The sequence below is a fragment of the Cotesia glomerata genome, linkage group LG10, assembly GCF_020080835.1.
Source record: "Cotesia glomerata isolate CgM1 linkage group LG10, MPM_Cglom_v2.3, whole genome shotgun sequence".
NCBI lineage: Eukaryota > Metazoa > Arthropoda > Insecta > Hymenoptera > Braconidae > Cotesia > Cotesia glomerata.
In genome coordinates this window covers 10,200,991-10,223,468 of record NC_058167.1, presented here as the reverse complement: position 1 = coordinate 10,223,468, position 22,478 = coordinate 10,200,991, and the positions used below count along the sequence as shown (strand labels likewise).

At 28.0% G+C, this 22,478-nt stretch overlaps 1 protein-coding gene across 4 annotated transcripts in view; it reads right to left on the bottom strand.

Moving 5' to 3' along the window:
- The window catches only part of LOC123272549 (histone-lysine N-methyltransferase MECOM-like), a 149,364-nt gene that overhangs the window by 109,082 nt on the left and 17,804 nt on the right, over nt 1-22,478 (bottom strand). Inside the window, exon 1 of one of the 4 annotated variants that reach the window (XM_044739416.1) lies at nt 4,898-5,863. The exons of 2 other annotated variants lie outside the window; for them this stretch is intronic. In XM_044739416.1, coding sequence (XP_044595351.1) covers nt 4,898-4,934 — 37 coding nt within the window. In that variant the 5' untranslated portion in view covers nt 4,935-5,863. Of the gene's footprint in view, nt 1-4,471; nt 4,684-4,897; nt 5,864-22,478 lie in introns of those variants that run through there. One more of the 4 variants, XM_044739417.1, reaches the window with a different exon arrangement.

The following is a 22,478-nucleotide window of genomic DNA, read 5'->3' as shown; positions in this document are numbered from 1 at the left end:
TGGCGCGTTACCAGGAATCTCCGAATACGAATACGACGTAAAGACTAAAGAGGGATTCCGAGATTTAATAACTCCGGATAAACGGGTAATAAACTTAAACCATCCGGGGAGAAAATCTCCGAGACTTTTTCAGGAAACTCTAATTTAAAATTTAGATTTTTCTTATTAAGGAGGTCCTTTCGCCATCAATGTTAAATAAAAAATATTAGATTACGCATAGAATTAATTTTTATCTAATAGTTAAAGTCCTTATTTATCTACTAGTGAAGTTTAATTTATTCTTCACCGTGGAAATTTTTGAAAAAAAAATTTTTAGTATTTTTTCCGAGTCTTACGAGAAAGTAAGACCTTAACAACTTTCTCGAATTATGGCATTAACCACCGATTAGATGGGGTAAAAAAAACTCAAAATAAGGTTTTCGAAATATTCAGGTTTGATTTTTTGCAATAAAATATATAAGTTGCCGTGGAATTTATGGAGAAATTAAAATTATAAAATCACAGAAAATTTTTGAGTAACCTACATTTAAATGGCGTCAGAACATTTGGCAACGTTGCGTAGCGCGCGAGCTTCAGACCATTCAATAAATTCAAACTATACTTTAACGCACTTATGTTTTTCATTCATACTTATTAATTAATTTATTGTTAAAAAATTTTCATATTTCATAATTGAAAAATAAAACAATAATTTAAAAATACTAGCATTCTTGCCATGGGACATTAGAATGTTATGGTTTTATGACTAAACATTTTAAATTAATTTATTTATTTACACTGACTGCAAAAACTTAAACATGGTTAAGGTTATATTGTGCAAATGAAAATGTAAATAACCGATATATAGCGTTGCCAAATCACGGACAGGTTACTAACAGCTGATTTACAAGAGTCAAATTAATTTTTGTATTTAACTATTTTTTTTTTAATTTTAAAAATTTCAACGATTAATGCCTCATATACTATTTATTTTTTAATTTTAGGAATTTTTATGGGTTTTCTATTTTAATTTATCGTATATTGACTACTACACTTGTTTAGACTTAACTGGAGTGAAAGGACTTCCTTAAAAAATTTGAAAAAAATAAAAAAAATGAACAAAGACGATTGTTTGCCAGTTGATAAACAGAGATTGATTGTTGGCAATTCCTTATCACTTATCAGAAATCGGAGTAAATATTTCCAATCGATAATTTACAAAATAGGCGTGGATTGTAAAATAAAGCGCTAGATCTTTTATTTCTTTGAATTTTAGTCCGATAAAACAAGACTGGAATAAAAATATTTATAGAAAATAGTTAAAAGAGGGAATGACTAATTAGCAGACGTCTTTAAAAATGTGTGTTGGATTATTGTTATCCAGTTGGACATTGATTGCTCATTCTCCATTGCTTGGCTCTTATTATCCGCGAGAAAACAAATGACAAGCAGGAAAACACTGGTAATTAATAAACAAACCGCTTAATTTAGTCTTAGAATTGTGCGTGAGTGTGTGAGTAAATTCATTCAAACAATAAGAGTAGATCGATTTGGTGTTTGGCTTTTTATTAAATGCCTATGGAAGACTATGAACGATTGTTTATCACGAGCTAGGGGGAAATCTTACATTTAATGCGATCAATTGTTCAATAGCTTTGTTTTATCGACTTTGTTTGTAAATTACAAGGATTTTATTCTTTCCATAATTTTCTTTATTTATTTATTAACGAGCGAATAAATTTTACTAAACATTTATGGAAGAAAATTTTCAACTAAATAATTTTTATTTGGAAAAGTAATTAGATAATATAATTACGTCTTGCATAATGTGAAGAGTAATGTGTTTACTAAAGTGCAGATTAAATGTCTACGGCGGGACTGTATCGATGTCGAGTATTGATTTCACATATCATAAGACCAGACGTCCACCTGGTTTTAAATCGTGATTGTAACTCTTTAACTGATACTCAAAGATATCTAATTACCTTACTCAAAATTTTTGGGTATTCTTACATGTCAAATTTTTTTACCAACATCGTAAATCTTTAGACATCACAATAATTTTTTCAAAGGGTCAAATAGTTCCTATTCACTTTTTTTATGAGGAAAGTTTTGAGTTTTTTCGGGAGCGGAAAAAATTCTACGTCTAAATGTAGACCATATGGGCTACATCCTTTTTCCCTATTGTCCTTCGTTTCAATGTGATGCTTTACTTGGGATTCTATGTCAACCAAAGTGTCAAATATACTAATATACAAAAGTATTTTATTGGGGGTAATAAAATTCGTTGTTAAATTTTTTGACCGGAATTTAAATGAAAGATTTTTTTTTTAATTTTGAGACAAAAAAAAATTTCTTTTACTCGGAGAATTTTTTTTTAAATTTAGACTTGGAAAAAAATTAATTATTTATTTTTTTTTAAATTAATTATTTATTATTTTTTTTAATTAATTATTTATTCTTTAAAAATGAATTATTTTTTTTTAAATTAATTATTTATTTTTTTTAAAATTAATTATTTTTTTTTTTAAATTAATTATTTATTTTTTTTTTAAATTAATTATTTATTTTTTTTTTAATTAATTATTTATTTAAAAATTAATTTTTTTTTTTAAATTAGTTATTTATTTTTAAAAAAATTAATTATTTATTTTAAAAAAAATTAAATATTTATTTTTTTAAAAATTAATTATTTATTTTTTAAAAATTGATTATTTATTTTTAAAAAAATTCTTAGGCTGAAAAAAATTTCTCAAAAAATTTTGTTTTTATTAATAAAAATTCTTAGACAGAAAAAAAATTTTTCTTACCCCAAAAAAAAAATTATTATTAAGAATTATGATGAATCTAATTGAAGAGTGATGATAATGAGACAAGACATTTTTAATTGAGGTCCTAAAGAGGAAAAAAATAAATGAATCAAAAATAAAAAAAAAAAGGATGAGAGAATGGGAACAAAAAGAAAGACAACCGAGTTTTGGGCGGAAGCAGGTTTCATCAGACACAGACATCAGAACTTGGCAACGTCTTACATCTTATGATATTCTCAATTCTCATGAGATGCTGATTGTGGGATGTTGATTGGGGTAGAAGAAGAAGAACAGGAGCAAGAAGAAGCTAAATAAAACCTCGAGACTGATGCTGATGAATAAACGAGCCAAACGTTTAGTTTCTCTTAATATAGCGTCGAGGAGTAAATACGAGTAAGAAGAGCCATGTGACCTACCTCTACCTCTACCTCTGCCCTGCAGGATCATCATCCAATCTATTCATGCTCCTTCTTACATTCATTCCTCAACTCGCAGGATGCGAGACAAAGGACCGCGATTAAACACTGAAATTCCCCTACACCGAGTTTTTGGCTTTGTCTCCCGCACATCGGACTTCCGGCCCTACACTGTTCATAAGTAGAGTTCGTACTACTGAGATTATTCTTGTTTCAGTTCATTTAGGACTCGCACAGCGATCTCAATGGGATGATATGGCTCTCATTCATTCAAGAGGATCTCACTATTACAATTATGCTCTACACTTTTTTGAACCTTTGTTCTTATAATTATTATTTATTTTTGGTAATTAATTTTTAAAAATTCTTTTTTTTCCCGAACTACACTGATGGAAGAATTTATGAATTTTTAATAAATTGAGTTATTTATTTAGAAAAAATTTATTAAACAATTATTTTTTACTTTTTAATAAATTTTAATAATTTATACCAATAAAAAATATATTCTTTAATCCATATAATTTTCATTTTTCATTAATTGTTTTATTTGTTTTTTTTTTTTAATAAAAAAAAAATTATTTTACTTTATTTACTGAAATTTTTCTATATATTCAAATTCTTTTAATTATAAAAAATATTTAAATAGAAATTTCACACTTAATTTTTATTTATATTATTAATTTACTATTAATAAATATTTAGTAAATCATCAAACATTAAAAAATCATAAATTAGTAGTTAATAAAGTTTATTAAATATCAAAAAATTCTTCTATTAATTTTCACTGATAGATAAATTTATTAAAAAAAAAAATCTTTAATTAAGAAAATTATTTAACAAAAAAAATGTAAATTTTAATTGTTCAAAAAATTCTCAAGCTCAATTAAACCGCAACAAATTCTTCAAAATAATTTTCAAAATTTTACCTCTAAAGTTGCGTAAATTTTTTTTTATTTAAAAAAAAGTTATTTAATAAAAAAAATGTAAATTTGAATTGTTCAAAAAATTCTCAAGTTCAATTAAACTCAAACAAATCCCACAGAATAATTTTCAAAATTTTACCTCTAAAATCGCGTAAATTTTTTTTTATTTAAAAAAAATTATTTAACAAAAAAAATGTAAATTTTAATTGTTCAAAATATTCTCAAGCTCAATTAAACCCAAAAAAATTCTTCAAAATTTTACCTCTAAAAACGCGTAAATTTTTTTACCACAGAAAAATAAAAAAAAATTGAATTGAATAAAAATAATAAAGTAGCGGTTTACCGTGAGGGGCGTGACTAGTGATTCGAGTTGAGCAGTAACTCGCGTGATGCGCCGAGACAAGACAGCTCTACTCCAATATCGCGTAAAATGTACACCCACACTTGCACTGTCTTTCATTAACATAACTCAACAAACTCCCGTAAAGTCTAAATCTAACCAAAAAAAAAATAAATTTCTAATCCTCAATCTTCACCAATTCATACGTACGTACAAATATATAACTAACTTTTCTATCTTCTATCTGGCAGCTTTTAGTTACTCTGTATTAACAAATTACTTGGCCGCGGATGAGAATGCGCGGGCGCTGCTCCGCCTCCTGCTCGTCCGCGCCCATCCACGCGTGTCTCATCCTCATTTCCCTCAATTAAAAAAATAAAAATCCTAACGACCCCCTTTTTAAATAAACAAAAAAATAAATTGACTTACCCTGACCAAGTTTCCTCGCCACAGATTTAGATCTCATCGCTAACAACAAACTCTGTTTCAAATATGCTCACTATTAACTACTTTGATCTTTGACCGAGCCATAAAAATTTCACTTCTCGCACCTCCAGTTCAATTATAAAGATCACAAGATTAATTAAATTGATAAAAAAATCATTGAAGTAAAAATTATCTGAGCTATTATAGGATAGAAGAGGACTCTTAAGTCGCCTCAGTCCTCTGTCCTCCGTTCGGGAGTCTAGTCCCGCGACAGCGCTCCGCGGATCCACCACCCACCCTCCCTTAAACGCGAGCTTAGCCGTCTCTTCCCTTCTACTTCCCACCTAGACACTTTCCACCACCTCCACCTAACCTCCGGTGAGATCTACCTCTACCTCTACTCCAGTGATCGTGAGTCCGCTTAGAGCTGGCAACCCTTCCTCTTCCCCTTCCTGCCAGCTACAAGTTCCCCCTCCTTCTCTCGGGAATAAAACTTCTCGTTATCCTCTTCGCGTTGGTGTACTTGTCGTATGTCGTGATCTTCAGTGACTCCTACTCTTGATTCTCAATTTACTCCGCACTTATTTTCACAACTTCTCCTCTCTTGACTTACTTTGGGCCAGAACTTCCCCTCCGACTATTATAATGATGAATATTCAGTGTCCGATTATTATAATTGTCAGATCACTTGCTAATGTTCACTTAACTTTTCACTTTTTATCTTGATCTTGATTGAATTCAGACTTGATAAGGCAAGCGGAGGTCTCTTATAGCACATGAATGTTCTTGCGGCTCAGCTCGTTTTCAGAGCGACGACTATCGACTCGACGGTTCTTAGCTGAGGTGTATCGTACGTGGTAGAGCCAAACGTAATAGTAAGACCGACGTATACCTCGGTACATACACCCCTTGACTCTCAGCTACTCTGCTACCGCGTACTTGCTTCTCGGTCCTCGCTACTCGTTCTATTCGTCGAGTTCTGGGCGTGCTCGACTTGCTCCCCGCAGGTACTGGCAACTTCTCTGCGCAAGATCTTTTTATATTTAAATAAATATATTCACCCTCTGATGAAAACTACGGAAAATATTGGACTGTCATTTGTTTACTAAAGACGTCACTCATGTTTTCATTGTTATTTTTTAATCAATATTTTCTCAGACTTGGAATTAGTCGGAGTTACACTGATAGAAGGATTTGTTTATAGTTAAAAATATTTGTTAATATTTAACAAATTATTTATTAGAGACCACTTTTTAGATTTAAATAAATATTTCTTAGTATTTAAAATGATTTGTTTGTATTTAATAAATCTGATATTCATTTATTAAATATTAATAAATCTTTTTAAATACTAAGAAATATTTGTTGAGGACTCTAATAAAAGTGGCCTCTAATAAATGATTTGTTAAATATTAACAAATCCTTCTATCAGTGTAGTAAATTTTTATTTAGTTGATATTTATATCTTTCTTGATTAAAGTCTAATTTTTTCGGATTTTTTTAGGCTTGATAGAAATAATTTATGTAAAGAATGTTTAGAAAATAAATTAATAATAAAAAATTAAATTAATTAAAATAAAAAATTCTGAACCAAGAAAATTATTTTGAAGAGTTAGATAATTTTTAACCGAAGAGAAAAATTATTTAATTAGTAAAATTTAAACCGAAAAAAATTTATTGACTTAATCGAATTAAATTCTAATTTTTTAAGTTCAAAATTTTTTTTTTAATCAAGTTAATTTTTTTATTACTGTATAAAAGTAATTTTTTTAATAGCCGACTTTTGGCTAATTTTGTTTTATATTTTGTAGATTTGAACTGTATTTAAAATTAATTTAAAATATATAAAAAATAAACAGATAAAAATATTTTTCAAATTAGATAAATAAATAAATAAGAAAATTAAAAACACCCTAAATTTCTACACTGAAAAAAAAATTAACTTGATTCAAGAGAAAAATTCTTGAACCAAGAATATAATTTTGAAGAGGATAATTGTCTTGAATTAAGACAAAAAATTCTTTAATCAAGTTAAATTTACTCAAATCAAGAATATAAAGTTTTTCAAAATTATGCACTGAGAAAAAAAATACTTTTCATGGGTAAAAAATAATTTTACTCAATTAACAATTTCTTGTTTCAAGAAATTCGATGACGATCAAATATTCTATTATTATTAATTAATATTATTAATTATTTATTAATTTCTGAAGAGAAGAGCATTAATATTTATCTTTGGGATAATAGATAAACAAGAGAATAGCTTTATTTAAATTAAGTAAGAATTATTTCAATCAATTTAACAAGCCCCCATGAAAAAAAAATATAAAAAAAAATATATTTTTAAATATATAAAAAATATATTTTAAATATATTAAAAATCTATAAGAAATATATAAATTATATATATTAAATATATTTTTGAAAACTAACTTTTGGCCGATTTTCATATATATTTTATATATTTTAAATATATTTTAGATATATTCAAGATACATTTTAAAAAACATAAAAAATAGATAGCTAAAAATATAAAAAAAATATATTTTGAATATATCTAAAATATATTTGAAATATATAAAATATATATGAAAATCGGCCAAAAGTTAGTTATCAAAAATATATTTAATATATATAATTTATATATTTTTTATAGATTTTTAATATATTTAAAATATATTTTTTATATATTTAAAAATATATTTTTTTTTATATTTTTTTTTCATAGGGGAAGTTCTGAGCTAAGAATATATATTCTTGAAAATTTTCAAGAACATGAATTCTTGTATCAATAAAATTTTCTCAATAAAAGTATTTTTTTTCTCAGTGTATACTTGATTCAAGAAAAATTTTTTTTCTGTGTAGGAATTTTAAGAGCTTAATATATAAAGAGTCGTGAAATCGGTCACATCATTTCTATTTAAATGAATATCTGATCAACCATCCAATTGAACAAACGAGCAATAATATCCTCTGGTCTAACTTTATTATTCTCAGAATTAGATTGGTCATTAAACATAAACAAATGAGAATAAGAATGTGAATGTAAGCATGCACAGCTGGCAGTAAAGATTCAATCACTACATAATCACTCAAATAATCTTATGAGTATTTAAGCTTCGCGCATCCTGGGGAGCGCAGACCAGCTCCACCCTGTTTTTATCACTTATTTTGAACATCTCTGATCTCCAGCTCAAATTTACATTAAAAACTGGACTAGGCGTATCAATGCAATTATAAAATGCATTTACAAGCAAGTGTTGAGGTCGTTGCCCGACAATTTATTTTTATCACTGCTCGGCATAAATTTAAGGAAAGAACAAAGAAAAACAAAGAATTGTCTCATTATGTATATTTTAGTTTCAAGGGTTCAATATTGATGTTGATAATTTGAGCTTAAGATTGCATGCGAGTTAGCAATAAGACGAGTTACTAAACTTGCGTATATTTTAAATATAGTGGGCTGTGGGCTGTGGGTGTAATATTACGTATAGTTATATAAAGGTGAGTGTGATCATGATGGTTGATGGTGAACTTGTGCAGTCGCGCAGCCCAGAAGCGCGTCCAATTATATTTACAACTCACGGCGCGCTTCTATACCTTCTGCTAGTTCTCTCCTCTTTTTCTTTCGCTTCAATTTTCCTTCTCTCTCTTCCTCTCGCTTCCTCGTCCACGGTCAGATCCACGATCAATGATTCGCGACGGGCTTACACTGACCACCGTGTGAGTATTCAATATGCATGTTCACTTATTGACAATTGTTAATGAGTTTTCTCTTTTGAAACTATTATCAAACGTCTGTTTATTTATTGTCCACATATCTACAGCAAATTTACGAGATTGTGATAATGACATTTTAATTAAATTACCTTTTTTATTTTGTTGATAAATAATGATGTAATTGATTGTTCTACATGGGATAGAAAATTGGTAGAAGCTATTAACTGGCAATCGTGAGAGAAAAAATTTTTTTTTTAATTTATATCAAATAAATATCCAGTTTTATTCAGTTCAGTTTTTTTTTTGAGGAAATTTTAATTTGAAGCTTTTATAATTGATACAAAAATTGAAATTATCGTCGACCTATATTATTAACTATTAATAGATTGATTTTTATAAAATATAATTAAATCTTTTTCGACATTTAGTAGATATTTAATTTCTTAATGTCTTAAGGTAATTTCCTAATGTCTTAAGGTATGATGTGAAGATATTTATAAATAAATAATTCCATAACTAGCAATCTTGTAGTCATTATGTGACTGCTGTAACTTGTGAACTATAAATAAATAAAATTTTGCTTTATTAAATAATGACTTTTGTTAAATTGCACTGTACTTTTTTAATTATTGACGTTTTTAAAGATATAAGCTCATCCCGACATTACACTCATCGAGACCTTTCATTTGAGTACCCACATGCATTTTGATATATTTTTCATATATACATATATATAATAAATATAAATATATGAAAAATTGATGTGGGTACTCAAATAAAAGGTCTCGATGAGTGTAACATCGGAATGAGCCTATATCTTTAAAAATGTCAATAGTTCATAAGATATTTGTTAAAATGCCCTGTACTTTCTTAAATATTAACGTTTTTATAGATATAAGCTCATCACGATGTTACACTCATCAAGAGCTTTCATTTGAGTACCTTCATCATTTTTTCCTATATTTTTCATATAAACATATATATAAATATATGAAAAATTGATGTGGGTACTCAAATGAAAGGTCTCGGTAAGTGTAATGTCGGGATGAGCTTAGATCTTTAAAAATGTCAATAGTTCACAAGATATTTGTTAAAATGCCCTGTACTTTCTTAACTATTGACGTTTTTAAAGATATAAGCTCATCACGATGTTACACTCATCAAGGCCTTCAATTTGAGTACCCACATGCATTTTTGATATATTTTTCATATATACATATATATAATATATAGGGGACGGACGGGCAAGACGGAGAGGGGCGGGTAAAATGAATAATCGTTTTAAATCTCTGGTCGGTCGATAGAAATATTTTAGACAGCAATCTATCAATCTATTATGTAACTACACTTACCGTTATCGATAAAGCATTGGTTTTGCATACTTATGGGAATTTTTTATAAATATTGAAATTTAGGAAAAAAAATTTTAAATCGTAAGTATACAGTACTTAGTTTAATGTTGTTAAGGACGATGCAGATTTGATTTTTTCTTCATATTCAGGACGCGGTTGATATTTTTGCGACGATTGTTTTGATTGAAATGTATTTTCCAATCAGTATTCGTTTTACGCGACCTGAGTATTCATTTTGCCCGCCCGTGGTAGGGCAAAACGGATAATGTTGACTTTTTAATTTCGAAGAAGAATTTCTTTGTTATTATTTTTATTTTACTTTAATTATAAACTTCAATTACCCAAAAATTATTAGCCAAAGTTAAGAATGGATATGATTATAATATATATTTGTTATTTCATTTTTAAATTAACATATCCGTTTTGCCCGTCCTTCCCCTATAAATATATGAAAAATAGATGTGGGTACTCAAATTGAAGGTCTCGATGAGTGTAACATCGGAATGAGCCTATATCTTTAATAATGTCAATAGTTCACAAGATACAAGGTCGTTTCTTAATTATGTTAAATTGCACTGTACTTTCTTAACTATATATTGACGTTTTTAAAGATATAAGCTCATCCCGATGTTACACTCATCAAGAGCTTTCATTTGAGTACCCACATGCACTTTGATATATTTTTCATGTATACATAAATGTGATATATATGTATATATGAAAAAATGATGTGGGTACTTAAATGAAAAGTCTTGATGAGCGTAATATCGGGATGGGCTTATATCTTAAAAAATGTCAATAGTTTACAAGATACACGGTAATTTCTTAATTATGTATCTAGAAATATATAGAGCATTTTCGAATGCAGCCTAAATACTTATAATCATAAATTAACTATTGGTGAGAATGATATGAAACCATGAAAAAGCACAACTCCAGGTCAAAACCCATTTTGTTATATAAATACACTAGCCACAATATTTTGGTTATTGTCTAAATAATATAGATTATATAAATAAATAATCCCATAATTTATTGCAATCAATATTTTATTACACATTTTATTTTCTCCATATTCTTATAAGAAAATAATTAATGAGTTTAAACTAATGGAATTTTCTCAAAATTTAATTTTAATATTCATTTTTTATTAAAAAGTCTAAGCAAATATTTATTAACAATTAATAAATATTATTTAACAGTTAATAAAATAAAAAAAAAAATTAGACAAACGGTTGACCCTAAAGGCCATCCCTGCAACTTCCCGCCACTTACATACCTAGGCGCTTAAAATTGCACTAATAATTGCTCTTCGAGCTCAAAAAAACAACTTATGTCTTATTTTGAGCTCTCCAAGCTCAAAGAGATAGTCTTTCTATACTTTTGACATAGAATTTAATTTCAAATAACTTCACACTAATAGATTTGTTTATAGTTAAAAAGATTTGTTAATATTTAACAAATCATTTATTAGAAGCCATTTGTTAGGCCTTAACAAATATTTCTTAGTATTTAAAAAGATTTATTAATACTTAATAAATGAATATCAGATTTATTGAATACAAACAAATCATTTTGAATACTAAGAAATATTTATTTAACATTAAAAAATGGTGTCTAATAAATGATTTGTTAGCTATTAACAAATATTATTTAATACAAATAAATCCTTCTATCAGTGCAGTCAATTCGTTCAAGAGATATCATAAACGAAAGAAAACCGAAAAGTGTTTTCTGCACATAACTTCACATAATTTCACATAATTTCAGTCAGTTTGTTCAAGAGATATCATGAACGAAAGAAAACCGAAGTGTTTCCTGCACATAACTTCACATAATTTCACATAATTTCACATAATTTCAGTCGATTCGTTCAAGAGAAATCATAAACGAAAGAAAACCGAAAAGTGTTTCCTGCACATAACTTCACATAATTTCACATAATTTCAGCCAGTTCGTTTAAGAGATATCATGAACGAAAGAAAACCGAAAAGTGTATTCTGCACATAACTTCACATAATTTCACATAATTTCACATAATTTCAGTCGATTCATTCAAGAGATAACTTCACATAATTTCAATCAATTCGTTCAAGTGTTTTCCACATAACTTCACATAACTTTACATAATTTTGCATAAGTTCACATAACATTTCTTTTCAGATCGTTTTTGATGAGATAGTATAATTTTTAGACTTTTGAGCTCGAAGAAACATAGAAAAGCTATCTCTCCAAGCTCGGAGAGCTCAAAATAATACATAAATCGATCCAAAAAAAATTAGGAAAACGGTTGACCCTGAAGGTCATCCCTGCAACTTCCCGCTAATTTCATACTTAGGCGCTTAAAATTGCACCAATGACGTTTTTGAGCTCTTCGAGCTCAAAAATACAATTTATGGGTTATTTTGAGGTCTCCGAGCTCAAAGAGATTGCTTTCCTATCCTTTAAAGCTCTTCGAGCTCAAAAGTCTGATAGAGATTTGATAAGACACTATTTTTTGAATTTTTAAACCACAATAACTTTTGAATGAATAAACCGATTTTTACGCGGTTAGAAGCATTCGACGCAGTTTTTCAAGCCTCACAAAGAATCTCAAATTTTGAATTGATCGCGCTAGGAATTTTGGAGTTATTCCGAAAAAACACTTTTTTCGGTTTTCTTTCGTTCACGATATCTCTCGAATGAATCAACCGATTTTGACCGGACTGGTGGCGATCGACGTGGTTTTTTGAGGTTAAGAGCTGATTAGTTTTTGGAATTGAACTATTAAGCCGTTTAAAAGTTATTCCAAAAAAACCACATTTGAAAAAATTTTTTTTTTCAGTTTTTTGAAGATTTCTCAAAATCTATTGATCTGAATCGGTCCAAATAGTTTTCAAAATCTAAGTTTGGTCAAGTCCTTTCGAATGGCATCAACCGCGATGAAATCGGTCAAGCCGTTCAAAAGTTATAAGCGGTTCACATACTTTCACACACACACACATACACACATACATACAGACGCCGTGACAACCTCGCGGGGATAGTTAGGGAAGCTTCCTGTGACCTTCAAACGTCGAGATCTGATGAAAACTCGATTTTTGCAAAACGGGCTGAAAACAATAACTTCCCGATTTTTGAAAATCTTCGATTTTCGTAGCGGGAAGTTAAAAAATGATTTAGTAATTAAAAACTTGAAAGCCATTAAAAAAAAATCAAGAATTATACCGCAAAATTTATAAAATATTTTATCAAAATCCAAAAGGTTCAAATATTAACAAGCCACAAGAATTTTTTAGATAAATTAATAAAGAAGTAATTAAAAAAGCTCCAGACAATAAAACTATAAATAATAGGAGTTGATAATGAGCTTAGCGAGGTCACTAATGAAATACTCCTCGTGAGAGAGATTCGTTACGCAGAGCAAAGGTTTTTCGGTGTTGGTTTTGTAAACCGACACCTCTGCGTTAACCCGTTCCTTCTTATTCTCTTCGTTTTTACAACATGGTCACAAGTAGAGTACATGCAGAAGTGTATATAAATATACACATACATTTAAAAGAGAAGAGAAGTAAAGTTATATTGGCAAATTGTGTAATTGCAACTTCTCATTCTCGCACACTCATGTCTCTTTGCTCCGAGCACCTTTTTCATGATTTTCTACTGCTTCGGTTATGCATGACCGTCGCTAGCTCACGCCAGTAAATATAAATAAAAATCATACGTCGTTTCGCGACAAAAAAAGCGGCTGAAAGACGTTTTTTAAAAGCGCTGAGGCACTAAACGCGAGCCAGTAACACCAGAAAAACGAACCGAGAAGAATAAATGCGACACTGATGTGCAGCATGCAGTTCTATGTTTCTTAATGTGTCTTTACTGTGCGCTGCTACACCTACATCCATATTCATGTCCCTTTGTAACGATAAGTAATTCCTGAAATTGTTTTTAATACTTGGGAAGAAACCTGAGAAGGAGTTTTTAGAAATAGAATTTCAATATTTACTTTTCGAGCTAAAATTTTTTGCTTTAGTCTGAGGTTTTAATATATCACTTTTTTATGTGTCTTGATGATGAAATAAAACTTATCAGAAAAAACTTTTCAAGGAAAATTCGATTAAAACTTTTGTTAGTAGAATTTTATCACTGAAAATTTCATAAAACAACCTGATATGGCTAATTATAATTTTTTTAACAAAAATAGTGTTGAAAATTTCCAACAGATGGCGCATAGCCGCTAAATTATCTCATTGTTAGAAAGTTAAATTCAGAATACTAAGTTCTAAACTGAATATAATTTTTTACTGCTCCTAAATTATATTATGAAAAATTACTGTAACCTTCATCATTAAAATGAAATAAAAAAAAAAAAAATATTTAATATAAGCTAAAGCCAATATGGCCAGGAAATATAAATAACATAAATAAAGTATATGAACTGTACAGAGTATGTTTAAATATATATGTACTTATGAATAATCAATAAATATATTTTTAATTAAAAAAAAATTTCTTACTGTTTTAAAGCGTTATCTATCATTAATTTTAAATGTAATCAACCACTAACATAATTTTTACTCATTAAATTATTTTAAGGGGAATAGCCACTGTGAGAATCTCTAAAATAGGTGATTTTCGGGAATTTTTTTGACTGGGATAATAAAGGAATTTGGGGATCGGGTTTTTTTTTGTTTTATAAAGTATACATTGAAGATCATTCTCCTAAATTTTGAATAAAAAATATTATGTTGTTGCTAAGTTATAAGCATTTTTGTGGAGCACCAAAAAAATTTCCCCCACCACGGTGGGATCTCTAACTCAAGAACCGATTATCTAAAACAAAATCCAAACTGCATTGTAATCTGCATGCATATGGTTATCGTTTTACGTAGGGTATTTTAAAAATTTGGATTTTAAAAAAATGGCGACATAAATTTTTTTTTGTCATTTTTTTGGATTCTAACAGTCTTAAAAAATCTTAAAGATCAAAATTTTTAAAATCCCCTACGTGCAACTATAGTTACTAAATAGACGAATACGGAAAAAAAGTTGCACTGAAAAAAAAATTAACTTGATTCGAGAGGAAAATTCTTGAACCGAGAAAATAATTTTTAAGAGGGTAATTGTCTTGAATCAAGACGAAAAATTCTTGAATCAAGTAAAATTTACTTAAACTAAATAAAAATCTCTTAGTTTAAGAATTATTTTACTCAAATCAAAAAGATGAAGTTCTTCAAAATTATATAAGGTACTCGCGGGTAATAAGGCCTAAGTGATAGAAATGCTATTAAAAAAAACCGCTTCCGCTAAAGGCTTCTCTAGTAGAAGCGTCTAGCATAGAAATGCCGCTACAAGTTTATAGAGTCCCGATACAATGTTCCCTGTCTTCTATATTTCATCATCCGTCATATGCTAAAGTAGCGCGGAAAAATTCCTAAAAAACGGTTTGAGTAAATGGTAAACATTTTTTATAATTTTATATTTAATAATTTAAAATCATTGTTCTAATTTTTATCAACATCTTAAGAAGTATTGTTGCTAAATTTAAGTGATGATTGATCTATAATACCAATTTTATTGATTTTCGTATAACTATTTCCAGTATGTTTAACCCGCAGGCCTTATTACCCTACCGTAGTAAAATAAGGCCTATTCGTAAGGTTTTTGAAAAAATTCAATTTTGTGTTTGTTTATGGTGAAAATTACCATTACTTCATTATATTTTGTAGCTAATGTATTAATATAAAAATTAACGTTACATTTCAATAATTAAATGCAATATTTTCGATTTTTTTCAAAATCTCCCTTACACTGATAGAAGGATTTCTTAACACTTAAGAAGATTTCTTTGTATTTAAGAAATCATTTCTTAAACATCATTTCTTAGTATTTAAAAAATATTTCTTTGTATTTAAGAAATATTTCCTAAATACTAAGAAATATATATATTTCTTAAATATTAAGAAATATTTTTTAAATACTAAAAAATGATTTCTTAAATACAAAGAAATCTTCTTAAATACTAAGAAATCCTTCTATCAGTGTAGCTAAGCCTTATTACCCGCCGGTACCTAACTTGATTCAAGAACATTTTTTTTCTGTGTGCAAATCGGTTCATATTTATGAAAATTATAGATCCCACCTAATCAAAAAAATTATTTTCGAGAAAAACGCGTTTTTGTCGGAGCACCGCGCGTGCAATGGTGATTTGACACACTGTCACAAAAATGACTATAACTCGAAAAAAATTCGAAATTTTCATATAAAACTCTAGGTACATATTTTTGAATGTATAAACTTAAATTAAATAAAAAAATTGATTTTTTGATATTTCACAGTGGCTATCCCCTTTAATAACTGCAAAACCTTTTTACAAAATATATAAAACTTTTTGGCAAAAAAAATTTGTATTTTAATAATAAAAAGTAGCATCGTACGGTCATATATGACTAGATCAGACTTGATAAAACCTGATATAAAAGTCGGCCATGTTAGCTCATACAGAAAAATTTTTTGATGAGTTCATACTTTCAAGTTAAAGAAATAATTCACCGAGTTTTCAAATTAAAATTTTCGTTAATTGATAAAGCAAGAAAAGAAGCGGATAGTGAATAGGACTAGCATTACAAGTTATAAGAAAGTGAGCCGTTAACGGATGACGTATATTAGGGACACTCTGGCCGAGTAGGGTACCAAGTAGAGTACTAAAGTAGAGTAGAGTAGTGAAAGTAGTAGATGATTTGAAACCCTCGGCAGTTATGTCCTTTACTGGCTATAAAAACCACTTGCTTTCTTTTCTATCCTTATATCCTCGACCCTTGCGTACGGTAGCCAAAAGGCCAACCCCACCCTCCTCCCTCCTTCGGTATCGATCCTCGAAATGAGCTGATACGAGTGGAAGCAGTTACTCTTTTTTAATACACAAATATAAATTTTTTTCTAGCAAACTCCGTTAGTTAATAAAAAAAATAAAATATATTTTAATGAGCTTATGAATTATTCCGGGTGTCTTGGCGAAATGCACGACAGCGACTTTATATAAATATTTTTTTTTTAGGGTATATTATAGTCGAAAGTATTTGAGGAGTAGACTCTGTGTTGGAAGCGAGCGTTAATTGAACAATTTGCATTGCCGAGACCGATTCTAATCTATTAAAGGACTTGGAGCTTTTTACATCATTGTGCGATCGCGGCTGGAAGTCGTACACGTTCCTCTACTCGTACAATATTAGTCTTGATATATTCTTAACGAATAGAATAACAATATGTAAATATATTTATACTAACTCTAAATAAATTGTGATTTCAAAAGGCGATAATTTTTTTTTACCAGGACATGTTTTTTATTTTTAGAATTTATTGTTGTATTTTTAGCAGGAACTTAAATTGTCAGCAAATGTTTAACTAAAATATTAGACAATTCACGGGTCTATGAAAATTATCTTTAGAATGACTTGGTACCATTTGAAGCTTTCCGGTTGAGTTATACGAGTTTACTTCGTAGAACTATTAAATTGACGAGCTCAGTTAATTTTTTTTATTAAGACCACGAATAACGCTTACCGAGCTAAATCAATGTTACTAGTTAAGAGACAACAAATGGTTCAGTTCAACGAAGCCCTTAAAAAACGTTCGGATATGATTCAATATTAATTTATTTATTTAGAAAACGCCAATCGGTAATATACATCCATAAAATTACAATATAAAAAAAAATATATAGTTTATAAATTCGAAAGAAATGAAAGAAAAAGAATTTCACATTTTATAGATTTGCAAAAAATATTATAGTACACTGATAGAAAAATTTAGTTCTATTTAATAAGATTTAGTAACAGATACTAAATGATTTATTAACAAACCTTTCATTACCAAATATTTAGTAATAGGTACTAAATCGTTTATTAAAGCCCATTTAGTTCCACCAAATAAATATTTAGTAGTATTTAACAAATGATTTATTGGTACTCAATAAATCGTTTATTGGTATCAAAGAAATTAGTTTTTTAGCTTATTTCAGCGTGTAACCTAACTTTTTAACTTAAAATAAATAAAAATAATTAGAAAAAATAATTTTAAGTAAAAATATAAGGTATTATAAAGAAAAGAATCTCATTAAATTATATTTTTTTGTTTGAGACATTTATAAAATTTAAAATTAAACAAGTTTTTAATATATCAATAATAGATAAATTAAAAAATGTAAACTAAACTCCACTGAGAAAAGACATAAAAAGTTTGGAAAATCCAAAAGTGCACGCCTCATAACTCTCATTCATTTTTTAAGAAAAAAATTAATTTTGTAATTGATTAAAAAAAAAATATAATTAAGTAATTTCTAAATTTCTTTTTTTTAAATATCAGCGTTTGTTTGGCTTTTACGGTTGTATCGCAGTGAATTTTAATAAAAATTCAATTAAAAAAAAAATATGTATACTAGGCCACTGATATGAAATACGGACCCAGTTCATCGAATTCTTAAACTAATAAAAAAGGTCCGGTCTTGAAATATCAATTTGTTTGGGAGTAATCGTTGGTACATCCAAAATGGGGTGACATCCGGACGTCCACGTAAAATTTTTTTCAAAACGTTTTTTTTTTTCAAAATAGCAACATGAAATGATTTTAGAAAATAAAAGATGGTTTAATTAAGATGGTTAAAGTGTTTTTCGGTGTACATCTACTTATATTATTGAATAAGTGTAATATGGTTGTGATAGAGGCATTTAAAGATCACAAAATTGCTTGATCTTGACGAGTCGAGTATAAAGCACAACCTCACGCGCTTCGCGCTATGAGGCGTGCAATAGAAGACATTTATTGGGAGTATGTGTTTTTAAAGGTTTAATAAATCTCCCAAAATCGAGCTGAATAAAATAATCTAAGTTAGTAAATAGGTTATGTATTACATAAACATTGGAATTAAAGCATAGCCATCTACCGACAATACTTGCCAAAGAAATATTTAGTACCTGTTACTAAATATTATTTGGTGGAACTAAATATTTATTTCCATGTAATAAGGCTTTGTTCATATAAAGAAATTAATTATTAAACTGTAACAAATATTATTGATGGGTACAAAATATTTGTTTCTCCCAAATAAATGAATAAAAATTTTGTTACTAAATCAGTTTAGTACTCCGTACTAAATCCTTCTATCAGTGTATATTCGGTGAAATTTATCAGGATTCTAAGAAGAGAATATAAATTAATTTAGTTAAATGATTAGATCTTGGGAATTTAGACAATAAATGAAGATGTTAAATTATAGGAATTGCAACGTTTCGCTGATTTATCTCAGCTTCATCAGGCAAACTAAAAATAAAAATTATTTTTAGTTAATACAAATAATTGACATATGGACACTATTATGCATTAATGTGTTAAGTGCTATGGAAATCCTATGTACTTAACACACTATTGCATAACAGAGTCCATATACAACAAAATAAAATAAAAATAACAATAATTACTCTTATTGAGATTATGAATATGCTGCTTTACTCTATTACATCTATTGACTTTGTAAAAATGAGACAAGGATGTTAACCATAAGAGTAATTATTGTTATTTATATTTTATTTTGTTGTATATGTCAATTATTTGTATTAACTAAAAATAATTTTTATTTTTAGTTTGCCTGATGAAGCTGAAATAAATCAGCGAAACGTTGCAATTCATATAATTTAACATGTTCATTTATTGTCCAAATTCCCAAGATCTGATCATTTAATTATTTTAAAATATGGACGAGAACTTAAATATAAAGTAATTTATTTAATTAATTTGATTAGTCTGATTAATTAATTAATTAATTAATATGTCCTCATTTCAAAAAAAATAATTTATTGGAATTTAATAAGCTTTATTAACTGTTAATGGATTATTTATAATATTAAATCGTTGAATTATTAAACAAAATAAATAATTATTTATATGATTTTTTGCTGATTATCTATTATTCAGAAGCGTTGCAAAAGTTTGAAATCTTATATTTTAACATTTTCAGCATCATAATTAATGTGACTTTTTATCAATTTATACATAAAACTCTCTCCACTCTACGACAGTGAATCAAAGACGTATTTTTAAAAATCACTTGAAATTAAATAAATAAATAAAATTTTTGTTAATTTAACAAAAATCACCAAAATGACAAAAATTATTTCTAAAACGTTTTAATTAATTTTTTCCATGAAAATAACATTTAATAAAAAGATTGGTAAAGCTTGATAAATATTTAATTCTTGATAAATAATTGCTTAGACCCTTTAATAAAAAAAAAAAAGAAAATAGTTTAAGTTGATTAATTATTTTTTTATAAACGGCTGCGCAATTTCAAAACGCAGTAACTGATAATTCTAAGATTTTTAAAAATTTTTCTTATTAAATAAAAATTTGCGCGCCAAAAATTGATAAAAAATTTGATTTATGAATAGAAAATATTCGAATATAAATATTTTTAAGAAAAAATACCTCAAATTAAGGTCTAAAAGATATAAAAAATGTATGGAGCAATACTAAAAAAAATCAGGTATAAAAATTTTGCAGTTACTGTGTTTTAAAATTGGGCAGCCATAAAAAGATAGAGAAAAAAAAATTAATAAAAAAAGAATTTTTTTTTTAAGATGAATAATTTTTTTATCCTAGCAAAAAAAATTACTAATGACTAAAATAGAGTCATTGAGAAATTTCAGACCCAAAATCTGCGAGTCAAAAATTTTCTACAAGAATCAACGCTAAAGAAATTTAATTTTTATCATATCAGAATTTATACCTCCAGCAAGAAACAATAAAGCTCACGCTCGCATGTCATATCAACAATAAAAACATAAAAAACAGATCCATAATTTAAAATATGATATACAATTATTGTGTATACACTCGGACTGCAATAACGCATTGCATATTACGTATTACGTATACAATACAATAACAATCCATCACACACATGGATCCCGAGACCTTGATTGGCTCGCCTAGAGCTCGTGACTCTTAAACTCGCGATATAAAACCTTCTATATTCTACACTCGCTGTTACTTCTTGTACTTGGTTGGTGGTTGTGTTGTCCATACTCACTACCTTGTCTTTACTTGGTCCTTTTCCTTTCTCTCTACTCGCATAATAGTTATACATTTATGAGTTTAGTCTTGGTCTCTGCTCTGCACACTGCTAATGTAATATAAGTAAGTGTTTGGATGTGTGGATGTGGATATGGATATCGAGACTCTTGGACATTGGAGGGTTCGCATGCCTGGAGACTGATGTGACCACGGGAGACCGCCTCGTCGTAACATGCCAAGGCGACCATTATCGGACTCACAACACTATAATATTATCAGCCATTTTTTAATCCCTTCTGTTAATGTATAATGTAGACGTTTTTTAAAATAAATAAATAAATAATTTAATTAACATCTCAATTAATTGTTTTTTTTTTATCTTTTCCCCAGCTTGCATATGATTTCATTAATAATAATTTCTTGGCTCATTTTTTTAAAAGAAAAAGAACAAATTTTTAGAGCCAATTTTAATTAAAAATAAAATTTAAAAAGTAAATTTTTTAAATTTATTTAAAATTCAATATTTAAAATTTTATTTTATAAAAATTTTTAGTTGTTTACAATTTTTAAATTTATTCCTTACACCCGGAAAGAACAAGATGACACTGGATATCAATCATCCCAGATTATACTGAGTGAGAAAAAATTTCAGATAGTAACTAGTATAATCCAGATTTCAATGAGTATAATCCAGATGACAATGAGTATAATCCAGATATCACACAGTAAAAAATTTTGCGTCATTGCGTCAAAAAATTTTGTGTTAAATATTTAATACTTTTATGTGTAAATTTAACATTTATTGTGTTAAATTAACACAGAAAAGTGTTAAATTAACACAAAAAAGTGTTAAATATTTAACATAAAAATTTTTAACACAAAATTTTTTGACGCATTGACACAAAATTTTTTACTGAGCACGCAGTATAATCTGGATTTTTTTAGCTACTATCTGAAATTTTTTTCATTACAGATATCACTAAGTATAATCTGGAATAATATCTAGTGTCATCTTGTTCTTTCCGTGTACAGTTGCTAAAAATTATATTTTTAATAAAAATTTTTATTTTCTATCAAATTCCTACACTTCAAAAGTGGTTTTATGCACAACTCATGATGCGAAGCATCAGAGAATGCTTTACGATCGAAAAATTTTTTTCGCTTCATTTCGGCCACTATTTTCATTATTATAGTCTTGTTAATTCACGGAATGAAGATATTTTGCATACTATCGTCAAGATAAATCAATGGAGATTAATTTGACACTTTTAAAAAATTAATTTAGTGCAATAGAAACGGAAAAAAATATCAAAATAGGTCAAAAAATTTTCCTTCTTTGGAAGAATTGTAAGTCACCGAATGCGAATGCCTAGGTAATTCAGTGTCGTTTATCTACAATTAATAAAATAAAACAAAAGCCAGAAGTCTGCAGATCTATATATATTGTGTACATTATCATGCTATTTTAG